This window comes from Oratosquilla oratoria, chromosome 15 (genome assembly GCF_046742065.1).
Source record: "Oratosquilla oratoria isolate Oo_2021 chromosome 15, ASM4674206v1, whole genome shotgun sequence".
In the NCBI taxonomy this organism is placed as follows: domain Eukaryota; kingdom Metazoa; phylum Arthropoda; class Malacostraca; order Stomatopoda; family Squillidae; genus Oratosquilla; species Oratosquilla oratoria.
Window position 1 is genome coordinate 3,957,045 of NC_134791.1, and position 25,072 is coordinate 3,982,116.

The 25,072-nt window shown below is 37.8% G+C and overlaps 1 protein-coding gene across 7 annotated transcripts in view; it reads right to left on the reverse strand.

Annotated features, from left to right (window-relative positions):
- Positions 1-1,222: 1,222 nt before the first annotated feature.
- Positions 1,223-25,072, reverse strand: part of LOC143033258 (tetraspanin-1-like) — a 437,733-nt gene continuing 413,883 nt past the window's right edge. For 5 of the 7 annotated variants that reach the window (XM_076198476.1, XM_076198479.1, XM_076198478.1 and 2 more), the window contains 4 exons: positions 23,597-23,785; positions 16,617-16,756; positions 9,492-9,567; positions 8,753-8,892 (listed from right to left, as the gene is read on the reverse strand). In XM_076198476.1, the coding sequence (XP_076054591.1) occupies positions 9,519-9,567; positions 16,617-16,756; positions 23,597-23,785 (378 nt within the window). In that variant the 3' untranslated portion in view covers positions 8,753-8,892; positions 9,492-9,518. Of the gene's footprint in view, positions 8,893-9,491; positions 9,568-16,616; positions 16,757-23,596; positions 23,786-25,072 lie in introns of all 7 variants that reach the window. The other 2 variants (XM_076198480.1, XM_076198481.1) reach the window with 2 other exon arrangements.

A 25,072-nucleotide genomic window follows, 5' to 3' on the forward strand; every position in this document is an offset into this window, starting at 1 on the left:
ATAGTCGTATCTTTAACAATATCCTTCACTTTGTGTGGGGACCATATTACTGATGCATATTCCAGTCTTGGGGAGATCAGGGTTCCAATGAATCTTTTCATCATATCTTCATCCATATAGTGAAACACCACTTTGACCTTCTGCTGTAGTCTGCATGTCTCCCCTACAATCTTGCTGATATGTCTGCCAGGTGACAGGTTGTCTTTTATCAACATTCCCAAATTTCTCTCCTCTTTTGCCTTTGTAATGGGTTCACTTCCCAAGGAATAGTTTGTTCTTCTTTTGTCACTATTGCCCATTTCCAGTACTTTACATTTTTTGGTATTGAACCTTACTTTCCATTCTTGACTCCATGCAAAAATTGTGTCTAGATCTTTTTGTTTTTGCAATAGTCTTCTATCCTCCTTTTCACTTTTCTCATGATTTTTGTCGTCTGCAAACATGTGTAAGATAAGAGGGAGGGTGGAGGGGTGTGGAGTGTATTCAGGGATGGAATGGGTGGGAATGATTTTATGCCTTTTCCTTTTCGGCTACCTCCCTTGTAAGGGGGAAAAAGCCTTGGTATATGTATGTATGTATGACTCCATGCAAAAATTGTGTCGAGATCTTTTTGTTTTTGCAATAGTCTTCTATCCTCCTTTTCACTTTTCTCATGGTTTTTGTCGTCTGCAAACATGTTGGCATAGCTTGTTCCTTCCATCATGTCATTGACAGACAAGAAATATTATTGGTGCAGACACTGAACCTTGTAGAACTCTGCTCATTACTGCTCTCCATTTTGAGATCTTATCCTTTACTGTCCTCATGCATCTTTCCTTCAAAAAATCTTTCATCCATTCTGGTAGTCTGCCTCTCAGTCCTCCATGTATTTCCCTAGTTGTATCATACAGGAAGGGAGCTATGCTTGTAGTGACCCGTCTTTGTATCTCTCAGCATCTAGTCTGTTCTTAAATTCTTGTATGGTTTTTGCACACACTGTTGCCTCGTCCAGTTTGTTCCAGACATGTATATGTGAGGTCACAAGAGCATTACCCATAGATTGGACCATATATAAGTTCGGAGTTCTCATCCCAGTGGGTAATAGTTGTTGATCACAGGTACAACACACAATGCCATCAAGATATCTCCAAGTTGACCAATGTGTGTAGCAAGGTCATGCCAACAAGAAATCATTTTCTATGGATATACGTGTACCATCTTTCATAGGGTAACAAACATAGTCAAGCAAAAAACTATATTTTATTTACAAGGATAATGAGGAAATATGTCAGGGTCATTAAGCAAGGAGAGATACATAATTGTTGCTATTTACTACACACAACAAATGTAAAAAAAGAAAATAACAACATGGGCTATAAATATCAGTGTAAGGAGGGTCTTCAAAACATTAGCTGACAAGTTTTGTATTGCATTAACATGAAACACCAGGCTGCTGACTTGTAAATATATCAAACTGGGTAAGACAGAAGGAAAACAAGTTCACAGAAAATAGAACATTAAACAGCAAAGATCTTACAACAATAAATTTTCCACATAAACATATTACAGTACACTAAAATAGAATAACTTAATACTCTGCATGAATACATACACTGTGCTAAGGATATTGAGAAGTAAACAAAAGAAAGCTGGTAACTTAAATGATAAAAAAAATAACCAATGGTAAATGTAAGCCCAGCTGAATTCAAGTTATAGTTAAATATGTAACCAAAATAATCAACGAGAAAATGAAATATCAATCTTCCTTTGGCACAAAATGTGGAAAAACTGCATTTTCTGTACAGTATAAGCCAATGTACTCTGTGTTTGAATGCATATACAGGGTGCCCCCCTGAAAATAATAATTACCAACAACAAAATATGTTTCATCAGTTCATTCATGACACTTGATCAGTGAACAAATATTGTGAAACATGACTTAGAGAACACAGGTAACACTTGTGTTTTAGAGGCATGTGATGGAGGACTGACCAAGAAAGTTTGGGAGAAGTGGGAAGAGCTCTGTCCAGCTTGCCCCAGAAGAAAAACTTCATTTGTAGAAAAAAAAAAAAATTAAGCCATCGAATCTGCTAGAACAGACACCATGAAAATTTGAAAGAAAGTTCTGGTCACTGGGTGTCAGGCTCCACATTTAACCTACTCTCAACCTGTTGGACTTCTTTTTGTGTGGTTACAGAGTGTACCAGAACAACTCTGCCATAAATCAGTAACCCAGAACTTTGATGGGATTTTTTTTCCTGGTGGGGCACCCTGTATATTGTTAAAATAAACAAACAACTTTGGTGGCATCAATAAACTTAAGTAGCTAAATATCCAGACTTCTGTACATGCAGTGTAATGAATAAGATGTCAAAATCTTTGACACAATTACACATGAATCATATTGAATTTCAGGTATTTTATAGGCTGTAGTAAGACTTAAATGTAGTAAGACTTAAAATTTCACCTCCTGCACATCTCAGTATTGAAAAGAAATTATAAAACTTAATTTTCTTACCCCTCTTTACTCTCATTTTTATAATTCTCACTTAACTGCTAATTTTCCAGCCACTCACTCTCATCATTGCCTCCAGTCCAGTTAACTACCGGGTAATCTTGTTTTCTGTTTACATTTGCTAGCTTCTTAAGCTTCCCATAACATTTAAAATCATTCCATATTACATAAGTACAAAAATATCTAATTTAGTATTTAACTCCCTATTATGATTCAATTTTCTTTCCTATATCAAGATTTCTATCTCTTTTCATCTCAGTATTTCAGTAATTAGAAGCAAGAAATACATTTTGCAGTATATTTTTCAAAAGAACCAAATCATTCTGAAATCTTCTAAAAATTACAAAACCGTACAACAGCTTCAGTGTCAACTTTCAACAATTTAATACACCCATAAATGCCTTCATGTGTTATGGCATCACAACAATGAATTCATTACTTATGATTCTGTTAATCCAAGACTCGACCCAGGTGGTGTTTATTTCCCGTGAAAAAGACACATTTCTATTTGGGATTGTTTTAATGTAACAAAACACAGTACATCTTTGCTGTGGATGCACTGTCTTGCTACATTGTTTCTGATCCAGGTCAGTGGGCAGGATACAGGGATGACCTGTCATCCATGAGGAGCTAAGATGAGAGGGAGGAATGGGTGGTGGTTGGTAGTGGGTTGGCTTTTAAAAGACTTGGCTACCTCTCTTGCAAGGGGAAAAAAGCGATTAGTATAAAACCTAGTCCCACCACTGAAGACATCAACAGTGCATTTCCTATTATGCCGAAGTTATTGTCCATTCAAAAATACCTATTAGAAACCTGGCAATTTCATTAGATATAAACACCTCTGAGCTCTTGATCTATATTTACAGTAGTCAAGTGATAGATTTATGCAAGATGGTCAAACTTGCAATGCTGGCCATATTGTAATACTTTCTCAAAAAAGACATATTCATAGCTTGATAAACAGCTGCAATGACATGACCAAACTCTCCTTATCATTATCACCAAAATGATCATGTCAACAGTGCAAATGGTTTTATATCCTTATTGCTTTCACCTGACCTTGATTAAACAACTTTTCCCATGGGACTTGCACCCTAGGCTGTGGATCACAATGCTATGACACTGCCAACTATGCTGTGATAGATGGCCAAAATTTGTTTTCTTACATCATCTCTGGTACATGCATCACAGTCTATTTCACAGAATCTTTTAGTCCAATTAACTTCTTTTAGATATCCACTGTAGCATAGATGGCAGTATCCTGGCCATGTGATGCAAGACCTAGGGTTCACATCTCATTGGAAGTCATCTAAACTGTTGAAACAAGTATATATTTGTCAGATAGCTCTTCTGAACAAGATTTGGTGAATTAGAGGCTGATGATGAGTTGATGTTGTGAAGCTGCAAGTTAAGTTTCTGAAAATCTTTTTCCTGGGCATTCATCATAGCATAGATGGTAGGGTTCTAGCCTTGTGATGCACAGCCTCGAGTTCAAATCGCATAGGATGCGTCATTTAATCATCCTTTTGAAATGTGTATATATGTTGGATGGCTCTCCTGAATTAAAAGTTCAGTGAAATAAAGACTGCAGTGCATATGCTCCATGAGTTGATGTTGGGAAGCCCGCAGATGAAGTTCCAAGCAGCTTTTAGACATCTGTCATAGTATAGCTGGTAGCATCCTAGCCCCATAGGAAAAGTCATTTAATCAAAATGTTGAATCAAATACATTTTATTACCCTTGTTTTCCCATCTATCAAACCACAAGGGAAAAATTAATTCCTTCTTCTGGTGCACACAACAATCCCGTCACTTGTCACTGGCATGCTGCCTCCTGTTACCGGGCTAACTATACTCACCACAACAATCACAAAGTCCACCTCTGTACCATTCCCAAACAACCAACATTTCTTTATAACTATTTGCTCCTCAAAATCAGTGCATGTGAAATATTACCACCATCCTATTCCTACTGTGTCATAGCACTATAGGATATGAGAAAATATACACAGTTCCAGTATATATGCAAACTGTGTATGTATAACACACACGCACACACATACATACGCACACAACCATAGTCATTCAGAATTATTGTATACATCTAAAGACAAATAAATTCCTAAGTTGCCTATACTATTTGTTAAAACAGCAAAAACTTGTAAAAGTATCCCAAGGACACAATCTTTGTACAGCATTTTCATGCACCATCTTGTAGTTTCACAATTTCCCAAGGTTTCACACATTATATACATATTCCCGTGAGTTTGTATGAAAAATGGTTATAACATATTATCTTTGATTAAAGAAAATAAAATATAACGACTTGTATACTAAATGCTTCAGTACAGCTAATGAAGTTTGGTGAAAGTGTGGATGTTTTAAGGAGTGTTGGAAAGTGAGAGATCTTACGCAAGTAGCAAGAGATAAAGGACTGATTGTAAAGAATGCAAGGGAAAAATGTAAAATAAAAATCTGAGAAAACGAAAGTAAAAGACATCCACATGAAAGCCTATGGTATTGGCACAGGTTAAGTGATGAGAGTTTATTTCTCTCTTGCTTGACAAGTAGGTTTATTAACGAACTATTGTATCAAACTCTAGATAGTACTTTGGAAAGTAATCTTTCAAGATTGACATAATGATTTACGAATAATGATTCTGGCAGCACAAGTTAACCATGATAATTATGTTTCATATTACCCTGAAAATTTTCACTTGAACACCAATACGTTTTTACATAAAGGAAGGTTCCCTCTTCCATCACCATAATAAAAGTCTTCATGCTGATTTCATCATTCACTCTTGCCTATTCCCAGCAAATACATGCAACCAATCCATGAACATTGATAAGTATGTAAACTTGATTTGTGGTTCAACTTGTTTCAACATCAGAAATTATTTTTTTACCACATCAAGGAGCACGTTGCCAAGTACCATCATTAGACATAACAGCTTTCTAACATTGATTTATTTCTCATTTTTTGTATTGAGCACAGTGTAGAAGAATTTATCTCAAAATAGTTATATCAACCATTTCTATCTTATTTGTATATAAATATTGTTATGCACTGTATGTGTAAAGAATAGGTGTATGCCTTGACTGGGTAAATCCCCTTGTAAGGGGGAAAGGGGCTTTTGGTAGCCCATACTTATATTTGTATGTATGCACTGTATGTGTATTGTGTGCACATGCATGCATGTACATGGATGTACTTACCTAATTGTAAAATAAAGTACAGGAAAAGAACTCAGTTTGTGGAGTCCCATCTTTCTCTCTCCATCATACCTAGCTTTAAATTTCTTTATCATTATCCCAGGATTGCAATAATAGAACTTGTTCCAGTAACCTACTGTTACCTTCTTGTCTCAAACCATGAGATCTTGTTACTTTTGTCTATCTTTTGTAACCCACACACCATGATTGTGTCACCTTTCTTAATGGGCGGTTCAATTCTAGTTATCAATAAGGCTGGGAACAATAATTGGTTGCTGCTCTTTATATATATTCAGATTTGTTTATACCAGAGCTACATATTCTAATTTAGAACAGATCAGGCATCTTCTCTTTATCACTATTACTATACACACATAAATATTATACATATATATATATATATATATATATATATATTCAATTCATATATGTGGTAGAAAGATACATGTTTGTCAATGGTCTGTATATTTTGCCAAGATTTGCTGTTATTTTAGTCAGATGGCAAAATATCCATGGCCAATACTCACATATCCCTTTCTTCTTCCACTTTAGTAAACAATTCATTTCCCATTGTGTAACTCACTCATGGCCTTTTTGATGATCTATTCATTTCCATTACATTGAGTTTTTGGCATTGAATTGCATTTCCCACAATGTTACCTATCTTGTAATGATAGCAGGTTCAATTATAGTCTATCCTTGTACAGTTTCTTGCAGGGTTGGGAACCAATTTGCTCTTTGTATTTTCTCAATCTTGTCCATTCCATTCATTTTCTAATAACATAAGTGCAAATTTGGTGTTCTATATTTTTTTTCATCACCTCATCTATGTGGTGAAGAGACATTTGTATTAGTCAATACGCCATACATTTCATCTCAATTGCAGTCATGTTTATCATGTGACAACATAGTCATGATCAACATTCCCAAATCCCTCTCCCATTTTCCTTTGGTAAACAATTTCTCACCTAGTGGCCTTTGTAAATTTTGACCAATTTCCAGTACTTTACATTTTTGTCTTAAGTTTGTTTTTCCATTTGGCATATATGGCCTAGATTGTGTAATAATGTGCATAGTATACAAGAAAGGAAATCTGCACATGTGGTCCCATATTTTTTTGCCATCTATTATATCTAAGTTTTGAATTCATTCATGGTGTTATCTTGGGTTATGTCATTGTCTACACAGTTCCAGGAGTTAACACATCAGTATAGGAAACTGTTTCTTGATATTCTTTCCATGTTCTTATGATGACTCCTACTCCAATTCAAGGGATCCTCAGTCAATTTTGTCCATTCCATGAACACCACAATCAAGTCATCTCTTCCTCCTCATTCCTTTAAGAAATAGGATATCTAATTCTTCTAGTCTCTCCCTATACAGTTTATCTGCAAGGCTGAGCACCATTGTGATTACTGCTTTTTGTATTCCCTTGATCTTGTGTGTGTATGTGTGTATTTATTTAGTTGTATCTTACGGGAAGGGGAGCTATGCTCATGGTGTCCCGTCTTTGTATCTTGCAATGTCTAGTTTGCTCTTAAATGTGTGTGTGTATATGTGTGTATGTGTATTTACCTAGTTGTATTATACTGGAAGGAGAGCTATGTGTGTGCATGTATGTGTGTTTATGCATGCATGCATGTGTTTGTGCATGTACGCATGTATTAACCTGGCTGTAATTACATAGTCATAGTATATAGAGTTGGAGCTGTGCTCAATGGGGTCCTATATCTTTGCCTCCACTCATCAAAATTTGCCTTGAATTTGTTTACGTTGTTAGCCTAGATTATATTTTCATCCATTTTGTTTCATTAATATACACATCAATGTAGAAAACAATACTTTCTGACACCTTTCAAACATACTTGTTTTATAATTTATTTTCAATATAACTTCTTGTTGATCCTTCATCCCATACCAGTAAATCTTCTCTGTTAATTTTTTCTACACTTTTCTCCAATCTAAACATCATTATCATGTCGCCTCTCACTTTCTTTGTTCTTCTTAAGTGGGAAATCCCAATTTTCTCAACCTTTCCTTATGTCATTGTGTATGTGTGTCTGTGTATAAGTTTACATAACTACAGTATACAGGATAGGAGCAATGCTCATAGGATCCTGTCTCTTACTTTCTAATTATCATACTTAGCTTCAAATTCGTGTGAGTGTGTGTGCATGTATTAATGTGTGTGTGTGTATTTACCTAATTGTATCTTACGGGAAGGGGAGCTATGCTCATGGTGTCCCATCTTTGTATCTCTGCATTCCCAACGGTCAATTCTAACCTTAAACTATTCCACAACTTATTCCACATCTTTAATATTACTATTCCTTCATCCAAACTCTTCTATGAACTGATAATCCTGCATGAAAAACTATTTTTAATATCCTTCAAAGATCTATTATTTTTTTTTTAATTACATCTCGTGGTTTCTGGTGTAGTTACCCAATTTTGTGTGAGTGTATGTGTGTTGGGGGCATGTGCACAATTATATGTTTGTGTGTAAATATGTGCATGTGTGTATTTACCAATTGTATTTACCTAATTGTAGTACACAGGAAAGGAGCAACAATTGTTGGGTCCCATCTCCTACTCTCCAATTAATCATACATAGGCTCAAATTCATGTTTATGGGTGTGTGTGCAAGTGTATATGTATATGTGTATGTATGCACATGTGTACATGCACACATGTGAGAGTAGGCTACACACGCATGTTTCGTTCATTATCTGTAAATATGAAGATTTATATTGCATGAAGCATTCTGGATATTCAACATTGCTTTGTAGACCCTGGGCAGTGTCATTTCTTTCTTCCTTACAATTTGAACCTCCCTACTACAGTATTCACTTTGCAGCCACAACCAATTCTGACTATTTGAATACAGAAGAGGCATCGAGTCCCACGTCCCATTTATTCGGAGCTGTTGCTGTCAAGGGTGTAATGTTGCTGGTCCCCCATTTGCTGCTGCTGCTGCTGTTGCTTGCTCTTTTGCCATTGCTGCTGGTCTTGTTGCTGGTCGTCTCCTCCTTGCTGGCGTCACTTAATCTTCGTTCCAAAGGAGTTGCAGAGGCAAAAGGCGAAGAGCATTGCCAAGAGCTCGGTGACGCCAACTCCGATGCCGATGCCCATGATGGTGTTGACGTGGTCGTACATCCACTGCATCAGTCGACCGTAGCAACCCTGCAAAGGAATGAAAACTTTACAGGCCAAGAAGCTCTACTGGAAACCAGGAGCATGCAATAGCCAACCATACAACCTTGGCATTATAAGAGAAGCAATTCTTGTTTGGGAACAAAGGGCCGGACTTAGTGAGACAAGGCTTTACTTGAGTTTTCATCCAATTCATTCGCTCAAGGATATCTTCATCTTTACTAGATTTAAAAATGCAAATGACCAATAAAGTCAATGAAAATAATGTTAATGTTTTGCTGGAAGCTGAAAGTACTATCAACTTCACAATGAAAATCCAAGACATTGATGGAATCTGCAGTTTTTTTGTTTTTTTTTGTGGGGAGTGAAAATTCTTCTCAGCACATCATTCTTATCTACAGAAATGCAATGCATGCTGTTAACAGACAAGTGATAATAGCACAATCTAAAATTATTCCTAGATAATGCACAAAATCTCACATTGAAGCTCAAGTAGCCCAAAATTATTCACTGATGTCGTTAAAATAAAATAAGCTTACATAGCCCTAGACTAGCAGTTACAAAAGAAAGCGGAGGTATATGTATGTATGACCATTCACATTACAAGTAATTTTGGAGCATCTAAATACCTAATGGTCATCCGAATGTATTTACGTTTACTCCCACCCGGGGTAGGGTGCACTGGCAACTCGTGAGCCGAAACTACTGAAAATATCATATTATTGTTACAATTTGAGTGAAATTTATCTTTGTAAGTAAAGCGGGTCCAAGAGGGGTCAAGATACAAGAACAAGCACCTCATAATATGTTATTCATTCTCCAAATAGACAATGACAACAGAGAAACACATGCTGTACCTTACAGACTTTACAAAAAAAAGAGGACCTATTAAGCCAAAATAAATGTGTGGAGCTAGTAGCAAAACATACATTGAACCAAAATATAAAGAAGTTGGACTACGGTACTTAGTATAGCTTCATGACCATGATTTCACTTGTTTATAATTCAATCTGATTATATATATATATATATATATATATATTTTTATATATATATATATATGAATATATATTTATATATATATATATATATATATATATATATATATACATATGTTGAAACATTCTGACAAGTTGAAATGAGTGAGAAGAGGAAACAATGGAGTCTTAATCAAAGTTTATTCTTGACTACCTAGTTTTGCTACAAGCTTTTTCAAAACAATGGTGCTACAGGGCTAGAAGTGGCATATGTATGTGTGTATACCTTTCCTAGTGGAAATTTACATCACATAATACAAATAAATTATGAATATGTTGGAGGATAGTGTATATGATGATGAAAAATAAAATTGACAATTAAAAAGAAAGCATAGAAATGGCAAAGAAAATTTCCTTGAGAGATATCAGTATAGTTGGGACAAAGTGGCAAAAAACATGTTATCATGCAAACTTGGGACAAAATCTTCCCCCAGAGGATCAGTCCCTAAGACAAAAGATCTGAGGAATAAAAACCACTCAAGTATAAAGGTAATTTTGTGATCAACATGTCAACTAACAATGTTGATAATAATACAAATGAGAAAGAGAAATACAATAAATTGATGATACATTTAAGTGTTTTCTAAGTTGTGGATTAGAAATTAAATCATTGACAAAAAATAGAAATGGTAGATATAGTAGAAAAAAATGTATACATCTAATAATAATTAGAAATCAAACCAATGTTCTTATTCACTTTTCACTTTTATTCCTACTAATACTGCTATATTTTCCTTCCTAACACATTTCTATCTCTATTGCTCTGAGTAATCAAACTGTACCTTATTGTTACTCTTTCCCACTGGGATTTTATCAATAATTTTATTTTTCACTACTCAGACAACCCTTCAAAGTGTCATAAATATTGTTTATTTAATTTCTCTTCTCATTTGTTTTATGATAGACATTGTTAGTTGACACAATGATCACAAAGTTACCTTCATACCTAAATGTATTTTATCTGAAAGACCTTTTGTCTTAGGAACAGATCTTCCTGAGGTGGATTTTGTCCCAAAATTACAGGATACTGTAATCTCCTCGTTATTTGTCAGTTTGTCCCAACCATACTGATATCTTTCAAGGAAAATTTCTTTGCCATTTTTATGCTTTCTTTGTCAGAGCAGGGTGCATTTCCATCACATAGATAATGTATTACCAAAAAATCTGGTGTGTATTTCCATCAATGCATATTATATACATATGTGTGTGTATTATATATATATATATGTATATATATATATATATATATATTATATATATATATATATATATATACATACATATATACAATGTGTATATGTATGGTAACGCACTACCTGTTTGGTGGTAACACGCCCATTTCTGTTGTTTTTTAATCCATTTTATTTTTTATTATCATGTTCACTACCACTCCAACATATAAATAATTTATTTGTAATATGTGATCAAAAATTTCCACCGTGAAAAGTATGCACACATACATATAAGCCACATCTGGCACCTGTAGCACCATTCTTTTGAAAAAGCTTTAGTGAAACTAGTCAATAATAAACTCGGATTAAGACTCCAGTTTTTCCTCTTCCCGTCCATTTCATGTATATATATATATATATATATATATGTATATATATATATATATATACATACATATATATATATATATATATATATATATATATATATATATATATATACACCCACACATATATACATGCATACATACATACACACACTCAGGACCCAGTGAGCATTGCTCTTTTCCTGTATACAACAATTAGGTAAATACACACACACGCTGTCAGCAATCCCTTCCATATCCTAACTGCCACTATCCAAATATGATGCAACACTTTTATTCATTCAGAAGTAAAAATTTAGCAGGAGTGGCAAATTTGGATATAGTGAAGTATATTGGAATTTTGAAAAAGTAAAAAAAAGAATATCAGGACAATATAAAATCAGTACAAAGGAAGTAAAGAAAGTGGGATCAGAAAAAGACCTAAGAGTAGTCATCACAAATGACACGTCCCCTGATAAACAGATAAACAAAATTGTCGGACAATCCTACAACTTGCTAAGATCAATAAAGGTGGCTTTTACCTACTTGGACCAAGAAATGATCAAGAAAATACCAGTCACACTGATAAGGCCTAGACTGGAGTATGCTGTGACACTATGGTCATCCAGTACCAAAAGGAATATAAAGAAAATTTAAAGAATCCAAAGAGCAACTATGAAGATGGCCCCAACACTTTCAAAACTGTCATATGAGGAGAGATTGTCAAAACTGAAATTACCAACTTTGGAACAAAGAAGAGAAAGAAGGGACTTGCTAATCATCTATAGAATCATGAAAGGGATGGAATTCCTTGATAGAGAAGACTTACTGTGTGCAAAAACTATACACAAATATAAGAGTAAACTAGACACTGTGAGATACAAAGACGGGACACCATGAGCACAGCTTCCCTTCCCATAAGATACAACTAGGTAAATACACATGGCTCAATGGCACAGTGGTAGCATTTGCAACTGCAACTCCAGCAGTCTGAGTTCAAATCCTGCCTAGGGCTGAAATAATTCTGGTATTATTGTGCTGCAAGTTGTTACTCTAACTCTCGTGAGTGGGGAGTTGGGTGTGTGAAGAAAAAGAAACTTGCATGCCATGTGCCCAGACAAGATGTCAAACTACCACCTTCAACTTCTGGTCACATGAAACCTCAATAGTCTAAAAAAATATCCCATAAAATTATCATACTAAAACCAAACAAACCACTAGTAGCCCCAGCATCTTACAGACCCATTCCACTTCTGGAAATAATCCCAAACTGATCTCAGAAATAAAACCTAATAACCAATAACTTATCTCCACAAATCAACATGGATTCAGAGGAGGCCACTCTAACAGCCTAATAATCTTGAAAACCACACAAGTAATATAGGGTTTTAACTAGACAGCACCTTCAAGTACAGTAACGAAGGCAATAGACACAAAAAAGGGAAGACTTTGAAAGTCCTTAATCAAAACATGCCAAAAATAAAAAGAATCATTGCAACAGACATCTACAAGAAAAGTTTGACAAACATCTTAGCTGGCAGAGAATGCAGTGATACAAATCAATCATATATTGGGGACCAAAAGATTGTACAATGGAGTCACACAGGGAATTATACTATCACTAGTATTGTTTAACTTATTCAAGATCAAACTTCTCTCCCTAGATCAGGTTACTTGGTGGCTATGGGTCTCCAGCAAAGGAGCCATTGGGCAACTGTGTGCATGTGCGTGTTTATATGCCTAATTGTAGTATATCATTCAGCAGTGGACTCAAAATAGCTGATTGACTGATGGATTGATTAAGTATACAGAGTTGGAGATGTGCTCATGTGTGTGTGTATGTGTGTATTTACCTAATTATAGTATACCGGAAAGGAGCTATGCTCATGGGGCCCCGTCTCATATTTTCTAATTTTCTAAGATACCTACACTCAATTTCATGCATGGTCCTAACTTAATCTATATTTTTTATTTCCAATTATCATATTCAGATTTGAACTCATGTGTGCCTGTGCCAGTATTGCCTTAATTCCCTGAACTTCATTATTAGCACAAATGTTTTCTTAGACTGACCTAGAAAAGATTAGCCACTGCAGTAGTTACAAATGAAGGAAACTGTACCAGTAAGTTCTAGGTCTGCGAAGTTGATGCTGGAGAGAACCATTTTCTTGTCACCCCTCTCTAAAACCTATGATTTACCTCAATTCCATCTGGAATTGCACTCTTGAGTGGAGGCTGGCAGTCTTCAGATCAGGCCCATGATCTCTCGTCAACTTGGGCTATAATTTCTCCAGATTTTCACACATGGAGAGCTAACTTCTGACTGCACCTCTCCCCTTACTAGTACAAACAAGTGACACAGAAATGCCAATGAAGAAAATAGCCCAAAACTTCTTCCCAGAAAGATATATGGAAAGAACTGATGACCACTAATTTCTACTGTGGGGCTCTGGGTTTCCATTCAATGGAATGGAGGCAACATTTATTGCTTAATGTCTATAATAACAATCAATTTCTGCAAAACAAAAAATTAGTTCAATTTGTACTGCATGCATTGCTCTTAACCTTTTTTTTTAACTTATTCATAAATCTGAAAACTGGGGAGTGAGCAAATATATAAACAAAATCAATAAATCAACACCATTAATCCAACAATTCCATATACAAAGTTAGTCTTTCCCATGCAAGATATCATTCTCCAAACCATGCAAGGCAAAACTTCCCAGGCTCAATCAATATCTGCCTTAAGCCAATGTGTCTTAGCTCTGGCCTTATAGTACATTCTGTTGTAGCTATTTATAATGCAGCAGCACTCCAAACTAAGCCATACAGGCAGCAGCAGAGTTAGACTAGCAAGAAGAGCAGTGTTTCATTATTGGTTGCCCTGCCATGACAAAGAAGGCTATTAAGGTACAAGAGGGCATTGTTAGTTGTTGTTCAAGCAGATAAAAGCAAGTGATGGCCATGGGTTGGCATGTACGGGGTTGGAGTTGCCAAGCTATGCAGAAGTAATTGAACAAATAGGTAAGTATGGGATTGGGGGGCAGGCCCTATTCATGTTGGGGCAGGGTTGGTGGCAATAGGGAAGGGAAGGGTTGGCAAGCAGCAGCCTGAGATTCAACTGCTGCCAATTTTCCTTTGTTGATCATGCTACAAGGTGGTGACTAGACTCATAACAAAAACTAAAGTCACTCTCATAAGTTTAGTGTTCAGTCATGATGAGTTGGAGCTGTCATCATGAGTGGTACTGCCCAGCCATATATTTTAGTTTATGGAGAGGAAATGCAGCATGGCAGCTTGGCTCTTTTACTAAACATGACAGGATGAATGGACAGAAGGAAGACAATGGAGCCATCCAAAAGGTATTGAAAACAACTAACCTTTTGTTGTGCTACCTTTTTTCAGTTTTGTCCTTTGTGTGTCAAAGCCACTAAAATGTGTTCATATATGATGTTTTTTCCTATCTCTCTCTCTTTTTGTGCACGTATGTGTATTTTACCTAGTTGTATTTACCTAGTTGTATTTTGTGGGAAGGGGAGCTATGCTCATGGTGTCCCGCCATTGTATCTTGCAGTGTCTAGTTTGCTTTTAAACTCATGAATGGTTTTTGTGCATACTATTTCATTATCCAGTTTGTTCCAATTGTCCAAAACTCTATGTGGAAAACTGTTTTTCATCATTTCTCTTCTATAGCTATGTTTTTTTATTTTCTTTCCATGTCCTCTTGTGCTCCTCTTGTCCCAGTTAAGTAAGTCCTCTCTATCAAGTATCTCTGTGCCTTGTGTGTGTGTGTGTGCATGTATATTTACCTAATTGTATGCAAGAGAGGAGCAATACTCATAAGAGCCTGTCTCTTATGTCTAATTTATCATACCTGGCCTCAACTTCATGTACAGTTCCATCCTGTTCTATATCCTTGATTTCCAATTACCATATTTAGTTTTGAACTCATGCATTGTTCCAGCTTTGGCTATATCATCATCTGAGGTATTCCAAGTATTTATGCATACAGAAAATTGTATTTCTTTACATCCTTTCTTAATTTCTTCCCATGACCTCTTAAAGCCCTCTAATCCTCAATCAAGAGAGCTCCATGTCAATGCAATCTATTCCCTTTAGTGACCTAAATACTGTAAGCATCTCTTCGATCTTTCAAAGTTGAATGTGTATTTACCTAATTGTAATATACAGGAAAGATGTGTGTGTGTGTTATGTAGGTCTTTACTTAGTTGTGGTAAATGGTATTGGAGCTGTGCTTATGGAGTACTGTCACTGATTCCACTCAAAAAATTTTGCCTTAAATTTGATTACAATTTTGATTAGATTACATTTCATCCACTTTTTTTCTCATTAGTGTACACATCTTTGTGGAAAGCTATACATTTAAAAAAATTTTGCTTTTTACACCTGTTTACTATGATCTTTAATCCCAGAACAGCAAATCTTTTCTATACCTTTCTCTGACCTATATCTAATTACCATGTCACCTCGCTTACTTTCTTCATTCTTCCAATGTGGAAAGTACATTTTTTTCTAATCATTCCTCATACATCTTGTCATTCTGACTTTGGATTATCTTAATTGTTGCCCTTTGAATTCTGTTTTTCTTAAATCTTTCTTTATGTGTGACCACTCCACTTTTGTTTATTTCAGCATGTGTAAGCGTGTATATGCACATGAGAGAGGGAGGGGGGATAGTGATGTTGACAAATCTCGGAGACTGAGTGATGATGATAAGGGTGTTGACTGGCCTTGAAGGACTGGTCACCACTAGCAGGGACCTATTGATACTTTATAAATGTATATGTATGCATGTATGTAAATTGCACATATTTCATCAGGCACAGGGGCACATGGGGTGAAAGGGGCCTAGGACAGCAGACTTTTGCAATTGTCAAAAACACTAATGCTCACAGACAAGACAGCTGCAGTGACCGACGCTTTACATCTCAAACAACATTCACGGTCGAAAATGCACTAACTCAGCCAATGTTCAAGGAATGCCAATCACAAGGCACAGAAACATTTTACAAAGTAAAACTGGTTATATAAAATACATCTGCATAGGCTATATAAAAAAAAAAAAAAGTCCTAATAACAGTAATGACAAAAAAATATCAATGAAACAATAATAATTATAATAGCAATAATAACAATGCCACCTTAACGTGTAGGCTTACTTGAGAACCCTGCCAATGGCTCTACACAGGTAAAAGGTTAGTGTGATTAGTAGCATCTGCACTGTCCCTAACCCGATGCCCACCGACCAACTGGTAAGAAGATAATTGAACAGAACCTCGTGCACCCGTTGTAGACAACCCTGCAATGCGTTAGACATGACCAGTTAGATTGGGGACGTCTCCTTGGGGGGTGAGGGGGGATGCAAATAGGTGGGGGGGAGGGGCAAGGGGGAGGAGAAAAAGAACAATGGTTAAAATGAAAAGATTTGTTAGGGAAAAAATTACCAACTTCACCAGGCGGGCTGTTAGAGTATTAGCTAAAAATGGAATATGGTAGTGTCATGGGAGGGAGTGGGATTAAGCACATGTTAGATTTGTCAGAAAATGTGAGATGGAAAAAAATCTTTGCTATGTTAGACGAGTCATTAGATAGGAGAAATATTTTTCTCAGGTAAAACAAATATTAGTCGAATTAAACAGAAACTATAATTAGTAAGAAGTGTCTTCCAGTGCAATTACAGAATATGTGCAACACCTTAAAGGGAAAAACGATTAATAATAGCTACTTGTGCAGCTCGAAAAAAACACCTGCAAAAGAGCACTTAATCAAGGCATGGAAGAAGGCACATAGACAGGTGTACACATGTGCAAGTGCGCATGAGTGTGCGCACACACACACACACACACATACATGCACAGACATACACACACACACACAAGCATATTTACACATAAGAACCAATCTGAAAACAGTTTTACTCGTATACAGTTGAATTTTGCCTAAATTGAATAATTTGTCACAATATATATTGATCCGACATACACGCAAAAAATGAGAAAATAAAAATTACGTTTCACTGGGAGCTGGTACACATGTTCCTAAATATGAAACTTGATGGAGAGGAAGAGGAAGATGATGGGAAGGAGTGAGGAATAATGGAAAATCACTGTGACAAGTGTATCAGGTGGTCACTGTATTGCTCAGTGACAATTATTCAGTGGAGCCCACAATCCAACGAATTATAACATGGTAATCTATTCGCGAAAATATGGCAAGTGATGGCGAAGTTGAAAACACTACATTTAGTTTAGTGACCACAATCGGTTGAAGCTGCAAAATGTAGTGGAAACTCGATATTCCTAAATCTGATAATACGAAACGTGGAATAATTCGCAGGCTCTTGCAGTTCCATTCAGAAACTATTAAAAGAAAAAAAAAACAAAAAAACAAAAAACGGAAAAGTAAAATATCATCACAATCCACATTATGACAGAGCTCACTGTTGTCTGTGGTGCAGGGCGCACGGGTAGTTGTGACTTTGAGAGTGGAATTAGTGTTTTCGAAAACGAATTTTCTGGCATTTGTTGATAGTTTACTGAATGATAAGGATACTAGTATCTGAGGTTAATACAACAACAACAATAGGGTTATTTAATTACTAATGAAGTGGTCCCTTAACATTCATGAGGGTGAAGTAACACAGACCCCCACGATGTTAAAAATACATGAATATCTCCTGCCCTCAAAACATCTCTAGGCCTACTATTTCTCTTTAACGGAAAACACAATATAAATTTCTTTATATATGTATATATATATATAGATACATATATGCATATGTATATATATATATATGTATATATATATCTATCTATATATACATATATATATATATTGTATATATGTATATATATTATATATATGTACATATATATATACATATATATATATATACATATATATACATATATATATATGTATATATATATGTATATGTATATATTTATATGTATATATATGTATATGTATATATATATATATACATATATATATTCATATATATATACATATATATATATATATATAGAAATATATATATATATATATATATATACATATACATATATACATATATATACATATATACATATACATATATATATATATACATATATATGTATATATATATATATACGTACATATTATATATATATATATATATACATATACATATATATATATATATATATACATATACACATACATACATATACCAAGGCTTTTTCTCCCTTACTAGGGAGGTAGCCAAAAAGGAAAAGGCATAAAATCATTCCCACCCATTCCATCCCTGAAAACACTCCACACCCCTCCACCCTCCCTCCCATCTTAGCACCTCCTAGATGACGGGTCATCCCTGCACCCTGTCCACTGCCCTGGGTCAGAAGCAGTGTCGCAAGACACAGCACATCCACAGCAAGGCTGCTTCATTAAATCGGCAACCCCCCCTCTCCGTCCCCCCATATAAAGGAGAGGACGGTGAGAAATCCTTTCAGGCTGCGTCAAAATTTTGCTCACACACACTACCTCACCCCCCATCCCCCCGTCCATTCCACCTCATGCATCACAACATCTTCCATATACAACCATTCTCCATTCACCCCTGTCTTCTGTCCTCTCCCGTCCTTCCTCAATAGACATTCCCCTCTTTCCCAAAGCCCCCTTCACCCCATCCATCCATCTCATCCTAGGACGTCCCCTCACGTTCACTCCCTCCACATCTGCCTTCCATACCTCCTTTAATAGTCTTTCTTCACTCATTCTTTCCATGTGTCCAAACCATCCTAATGCTCTTTCATCAACCCTATCTCCCAACTCCCTTTCCACCCCTGTTCTCCTCCTCACCTCCTCATTTCTCACTCTATCTAGCCTAGTAACCCCCATCATACTTCTCAGACACCTCATCTCAAACACATTCAAACTCCTCTCTTCTTCTCTTATGTTCCATGTTTCTGCTCCATACAGTGCTGTTGGCACAATCACTCCTTCATACAGTCTCCTCTTAGCATCCATTCCCAAATTTCTATTCCTCATTACACTTTTTAACCCACCAAGGCATTTACTCGCTTCTCTCAATCTACATTCTACCTCCACCTTTACTCCACCTTTTCCTGCCACATTTGCACCCAAGTATCTAAAACTATCCACTTCCTCCAGTTGCTCTCCCTTAATGCTCACTTCCAGAGCATTAAGGGAGAGCAACTGGAGGAAGTGGATATATGTATATGTATGTACAGTATGTATATGCCACATTTGCCAGTGTATAAGACGTACCTTCGTATAGAATGCACCCCTATTTTATCAGATTTTGAGAGGGGAAAAAATCGGTATTTTGAGAAAAATACTGCTTCATAACAAATTTATTGAAAATTAATGAAAAAAGGGGTTTCGTTGGAGAAGTTGGAGAACAAGTAATTTTGTGAATCACCAGCGTGTTGGCGGCAGTATAGACGGATTAGAGATCGAGCGAGTTTTGTTTACAAAACAACGGCCACATTCTCATCTGACATTACCTGGGTGGAGAGTGTAATATACAAACACGGTAAACACACGAAATAGTAGTGGTAGCGCAAAGATAAAATTTTAATACTTGATTTTTTTTATTCAAAAGATGACTTTAAATTGTGTGCAATTCCTTTCAAATATTCAGAGGGAGATCGTCGACTACATATGAAAAGTGATTTATTAGTTGTAATTTTTTTTTTTTTTAAAACCTAATAAAAGTTATTTTTCAAAGATAATTTTTCCAATGCTCGACTCATCATCTCACTCCCACGCTTTGGGAAGTGAGAAACCCCTGATAGGACAAGCCCTGTCAATTGCGGCAAGCGCACCCCCCCCCCTGTTTTTTTTTTTTTTTTTTTTTTAGGCCGATGTTTGAGTTGCCTCCCCGCCTGGTCGGGGCTATCGAGAACCAACGGAAGAACCATGCAGAGGGTCTCGGGAATCGAACTCATGACCACCTGCTCATGAGTTCGATACGGTATCCACTCGGTACTGCGCGGTCTATTTTCGACTTTAAGTCTAATTAAAAACAAAATAATTAAAATTGTATGCAATTCCTTCCATAGCAAAGCTCGGCAGCTGGAACTAGTTCGCCTCCCCACTACTTTATAATGCGGTGAGGATAAACAGGATTAACAAGTGAATGGATTAAGTAAAACGAAATACAATGAAATTAAATTAAACATAATAGAATAATGTAATATAAGAAACGATTGCAAATAAAAAAAACTATTTCGCTTTCTGTGAAGAAAACCCTTTTAGGTTGGATCAGTCTAGCCAGTCTCGCCCGCCAGCCAGCCTGTCCGCCTACTTGGCTGTTATATCTTTGTTTGTTTGTGGAAGAGGCAATTTGTAGCTGTATTTCGTCACTGATAAGCAACGGTTCCATCCTTGGGAACTATCACGAAGGTTGTGAAAGAGTTTTAGGAGAGACCAGAAGCAGAACAGTGGGAGATTTGACGATAAATCTGATAATTTTGAATGGAAATTAGTCTTTGATCGTAATGAGAATAATGCGTTACTCTAGGCCGTTAGGGTGGCACTCTGATCCCTAAAGTTTTAACTGTATAAAGTCTGTACAGTCAGTGTCCCTTGCTGAGGAGGAAGAGGAAGGTAGGAAGGAAGGTAGGAAGAAAGGAAAACCCATTATAGAAAGTCGAAGAGGGTAGCTCCCTCTTCTAATTGCATATCTCCTGGTCTGGTTGCTAAGCAACGACGTCCCTACCCCGACCCAGGCTGATGAGAGACACGAGGTGGGTCTGGGGGCTGGAATAGAGGGAGCTGGATTGGTCAGGTGCCCGGGCGGCTGGAAGAAAACGGGAGGAGAAAACACCAGGTGGCAGGGAAGATGGCGGTCTTAGCAATAGAAAAAAAAACAAAACAAAAAAAGTGAAGGAGGCGAGTCGTGAGCGTGGGTGGAAAAGAAAAAAAGAGCGGAGGGGGAAGACAACACTAGTGAGGACGAAAGAGGAGGATGCTGGGGAAGGAAGAGGCGTAGAAGGAAATATCACGCTGGGTATTAGTGACGAATGAAGACGGGAGGGAGCGAGTGGGGAGACTGGAAAATGGAACTAGAGAGAGTCTATATCAGGTGTGGGCAACCCTTGGCACGCGTGCAAACCTCGCTCCAGAGAAACTCGCAAAAAAAGAAGGGGGCCCGTATAGGCCTATAATTCTACTCCGTCCGTTGGCACAGGAGAAATCTTTGTATCAAAGATTCGGCTGATTTTGGCACGCACACTTTTAAAGGTTGCCCACCTCTGTTCTATACCATCTAATCGGGGAATAAGGGGAGCAGGAGATAAAGGGTGAGGGTTTTGGGCAGGGTTGAGGTAAAGGAAGAAAGAGCGTGAAGATGAGAGAAGTAGTATGTGTGTGACTCTTGAACAAATCTTATAACCACCACGAAGCGATCGGACCTTACTGAAAAAAAAGAAGTAATTCGGTCAGTAAAGAGATTGACCCGAAAGACGGGTTCAGTTGCACTGCGCGCGCGCGCGAGTGAGTGTGTGTGTGTGTGTGTGTGTAAATACTACAGTACAGTACTACCTCTCATTAATGGACTAAAAGCGGGGTAACGGTGTCCATTGATGTGAATAATCCGTTGATTTGGAGTGGTTTTTGGGTGGCATAGTGACTGCACAGGACTTAACAACAGCACCAAAAACACCGAAAACACAGCAAACACAGCTAATGTCCGGTAATGAGAGGTCTCACTGTATCTACCCAATTGTCATGTCCACGGAAACAACCGCTCTTGTGAGATAAAACCGCAACCGCGAGTGTGAAATGCAAAAACCCGAGGCGAGTTCGGGAACCACATCCGAGACCAGAGTGCAACCGACGATCAGGCCGCGAGCACACAGGTGAAACATGTTTAAAGAATGAAACTGGCAAAAACTGGTTTACCAAGAGTGGTCAATGAATGGAACAGACTTAGAAAACCATGTAGTGAGCGCTGAAACTATCGGTTGTTTTAGGACAAGGTTAAATAACGTAAAGGATGAGGTTGATAGGTGGTAATATAAATGGAACTGTCTAGTGTAGGTCTTATGATCTCTTGCAGTCTCTTTTAATTTTATGTTTCTTATGCTACCATCCCTTCAGAGCTTCAGGAGGGGAGGGGGAAGGGGCATTGAAGCGATGTGGTATTTGAACGTGGTCGGGAATCTCAGTCTCCATCACTTGCGAGATGGCGAGGGTGTGAGGGGGTGGGGTGGGGGGCGTCCAAAGAGAGAGACACTCCTCCCCACCTGCCTCTTGGTTCTGGAGAAAGTCGATGTGGCTCCACTGAGAGGTGATTACCCGGCGAGAGCTTCAGGTAGGCCCCGTTCCGAGGGTTTCCCTATTCTAATGGCAATAAGGTGATAGTATAGGGACATATACCCATATCTGTACACATGCACATGCAGACACGCACAAGCAGACACACATACACACACACATACAAGATTAAATTATATTTTTTGCTTATTTTTCTCCGAAAGCTGTACTTCACTGAACTGTACAATATGTCACGGTTCTAACGCAACCTATAAAAACTTTGAGGGCGATTTTTTATTATTTTATATATATATATATATAATATATATATATATATATATATATATATTATATATATATCAACCTGATGATATCCTTGTTCAATCAAGTCAGAGTTGTGTTCTTTACGAATGAATTTGCAACAGATTATTAATAACATGAAAACTAGTGCAGACGCGTGTGAAAAAATACAGTTTTATGCATACATCGACACTACTCTACTATAGACGCAAAAAATAATAATAAAACATGCTCGCAGACTCGTAAACACATATGATCATGCTCTACACACAAACGCGTATGTGCACTTACAACAGATACATACATACGTACACATACATACACGCACTCAAGAAAATTCTCCAAAGATGTGCAACCGAGATGTGGCTGCCAAGGTCTACTCCCCAAGAAGTACAAGTTAATGGGTGAGGTACAGTAAGGCTTCCAGCTATACTCGCGGGCTACCCATGGGCTGCCCGCGAGCGCAGCGGTGGAGACATGACGCCGAGGGGTGGAGTGTTACTGGGATGGGAGGGTGGATGGGTTTGGGGGGAGATCAAGAAGGTGGAGTGGGAGGCTGGAGGGAGTAACTCACGGTCAGGTAGTAGGATTTGGAAGTGTTAGGCTGTGAGGTGCACGTCGGGTCTGCGGGCTTGAACTTCGTGGGCTCCCCCGTCAGGATGCAGCACGCCGTCGGGAGGACCACCGTGTCGCTCGTCTTATTCTCCTGCCACCGCTGTGCCTGCTCGAAGTCCGTGAAGTTGTTGACGCCGCAGCAGTGGAGCTGTTCAAAGAGACAAACATACACACAGATACAAAAAAAACAATACACGTCTTAATTTGTACAACACTGAATGGGTGCTAGTGATTAGAGATGCATTTTTATCAACCACAATGCACTTTAATTCTAAGCCATCTAGGCGCATGCTGAAATTGAAATGTAGTAGTCTACTAAGCGATGGGAAGGAGGGAAGGTTGGATGTAGCGGGGATGGTGACAAATGGTGATGTAACAGCGTATTCTAATCTTATCACAAGCCATATGACTCGTGCCTGCATCACATACACTCTTTCACGCTCGGTTTCAACCGCCGCGGTTTACTCGCGGTTCAAACTTCTAGTGTGAACAGGGGCCAAGCATCACTTGACCAAATGCTATCTATATAATGATGTAATCGTCGAATTCCTTTGAGGAATTAAGGTGCGTGTGTCCGCCACGTACAAATGCATAATACACAAACTATTACACATCGGACTTTCATTAACCCCATCACCCCTCCTGACAGGGTCAGCCTTAAGCCAATTGGACCAATTACTCCCAACTGGGCCCCGCGCCTAAGGAAATCCCCGTGCTAGGCTTATATGTATACAATTTTATATCAAAATGTAGCTTAAATCTATTTGGTCTCCTAACTTGCATGCATTCTTTAAACGCACATTTTGATTGCTTTCCATTCTACCACAGAGATATAAAGTCTATAACAGACTTGTATATATTCTTATGATTCTACAGACTTTGGTGCAAGTTGGCTGGGCATCTGGGGTAGACCAAAATTGTTCCTAATTGAGCCCCGTGCCTCGTATGGTTGGTCCTGCCTCTTGATATGTACTTCAACATGGATACAATGGTGGAGACACATGGTAGTGAATGTACATGGGCAGTGGTTGTCTCAATGACAAAGTTCCCGGGTAAAAAAATACATATGGGCTATACAGCTCGGCAAGCTTATAATGATAAAAAAAAAAAAAAAAAAAAAATCCAGGACACAACATTATCGTGGAATCTCTGTCCTCATGCCTCCTCCACGCGCCATTCCCCTCACTTCCATCCTCCTCCTCCTCCACGCGCAGTTCCCCCCACCTCCATCCTCCTCCTCAGCTCCAAATCGAGAATGACTCATTGACGGGTGATCTTGTCGGGACGGGACGGGACGGGGGTACGGACGGGGCGGGGACGGGGGTACGGACGGGGTAAGAACGGGGCGGGGACGGGGTAAGAACGGGGTACGGACGGGACAGGGACGAGGCAGAGACGGGACAGGGACGGGGCAGGGACGGGATAGGGACCTGAA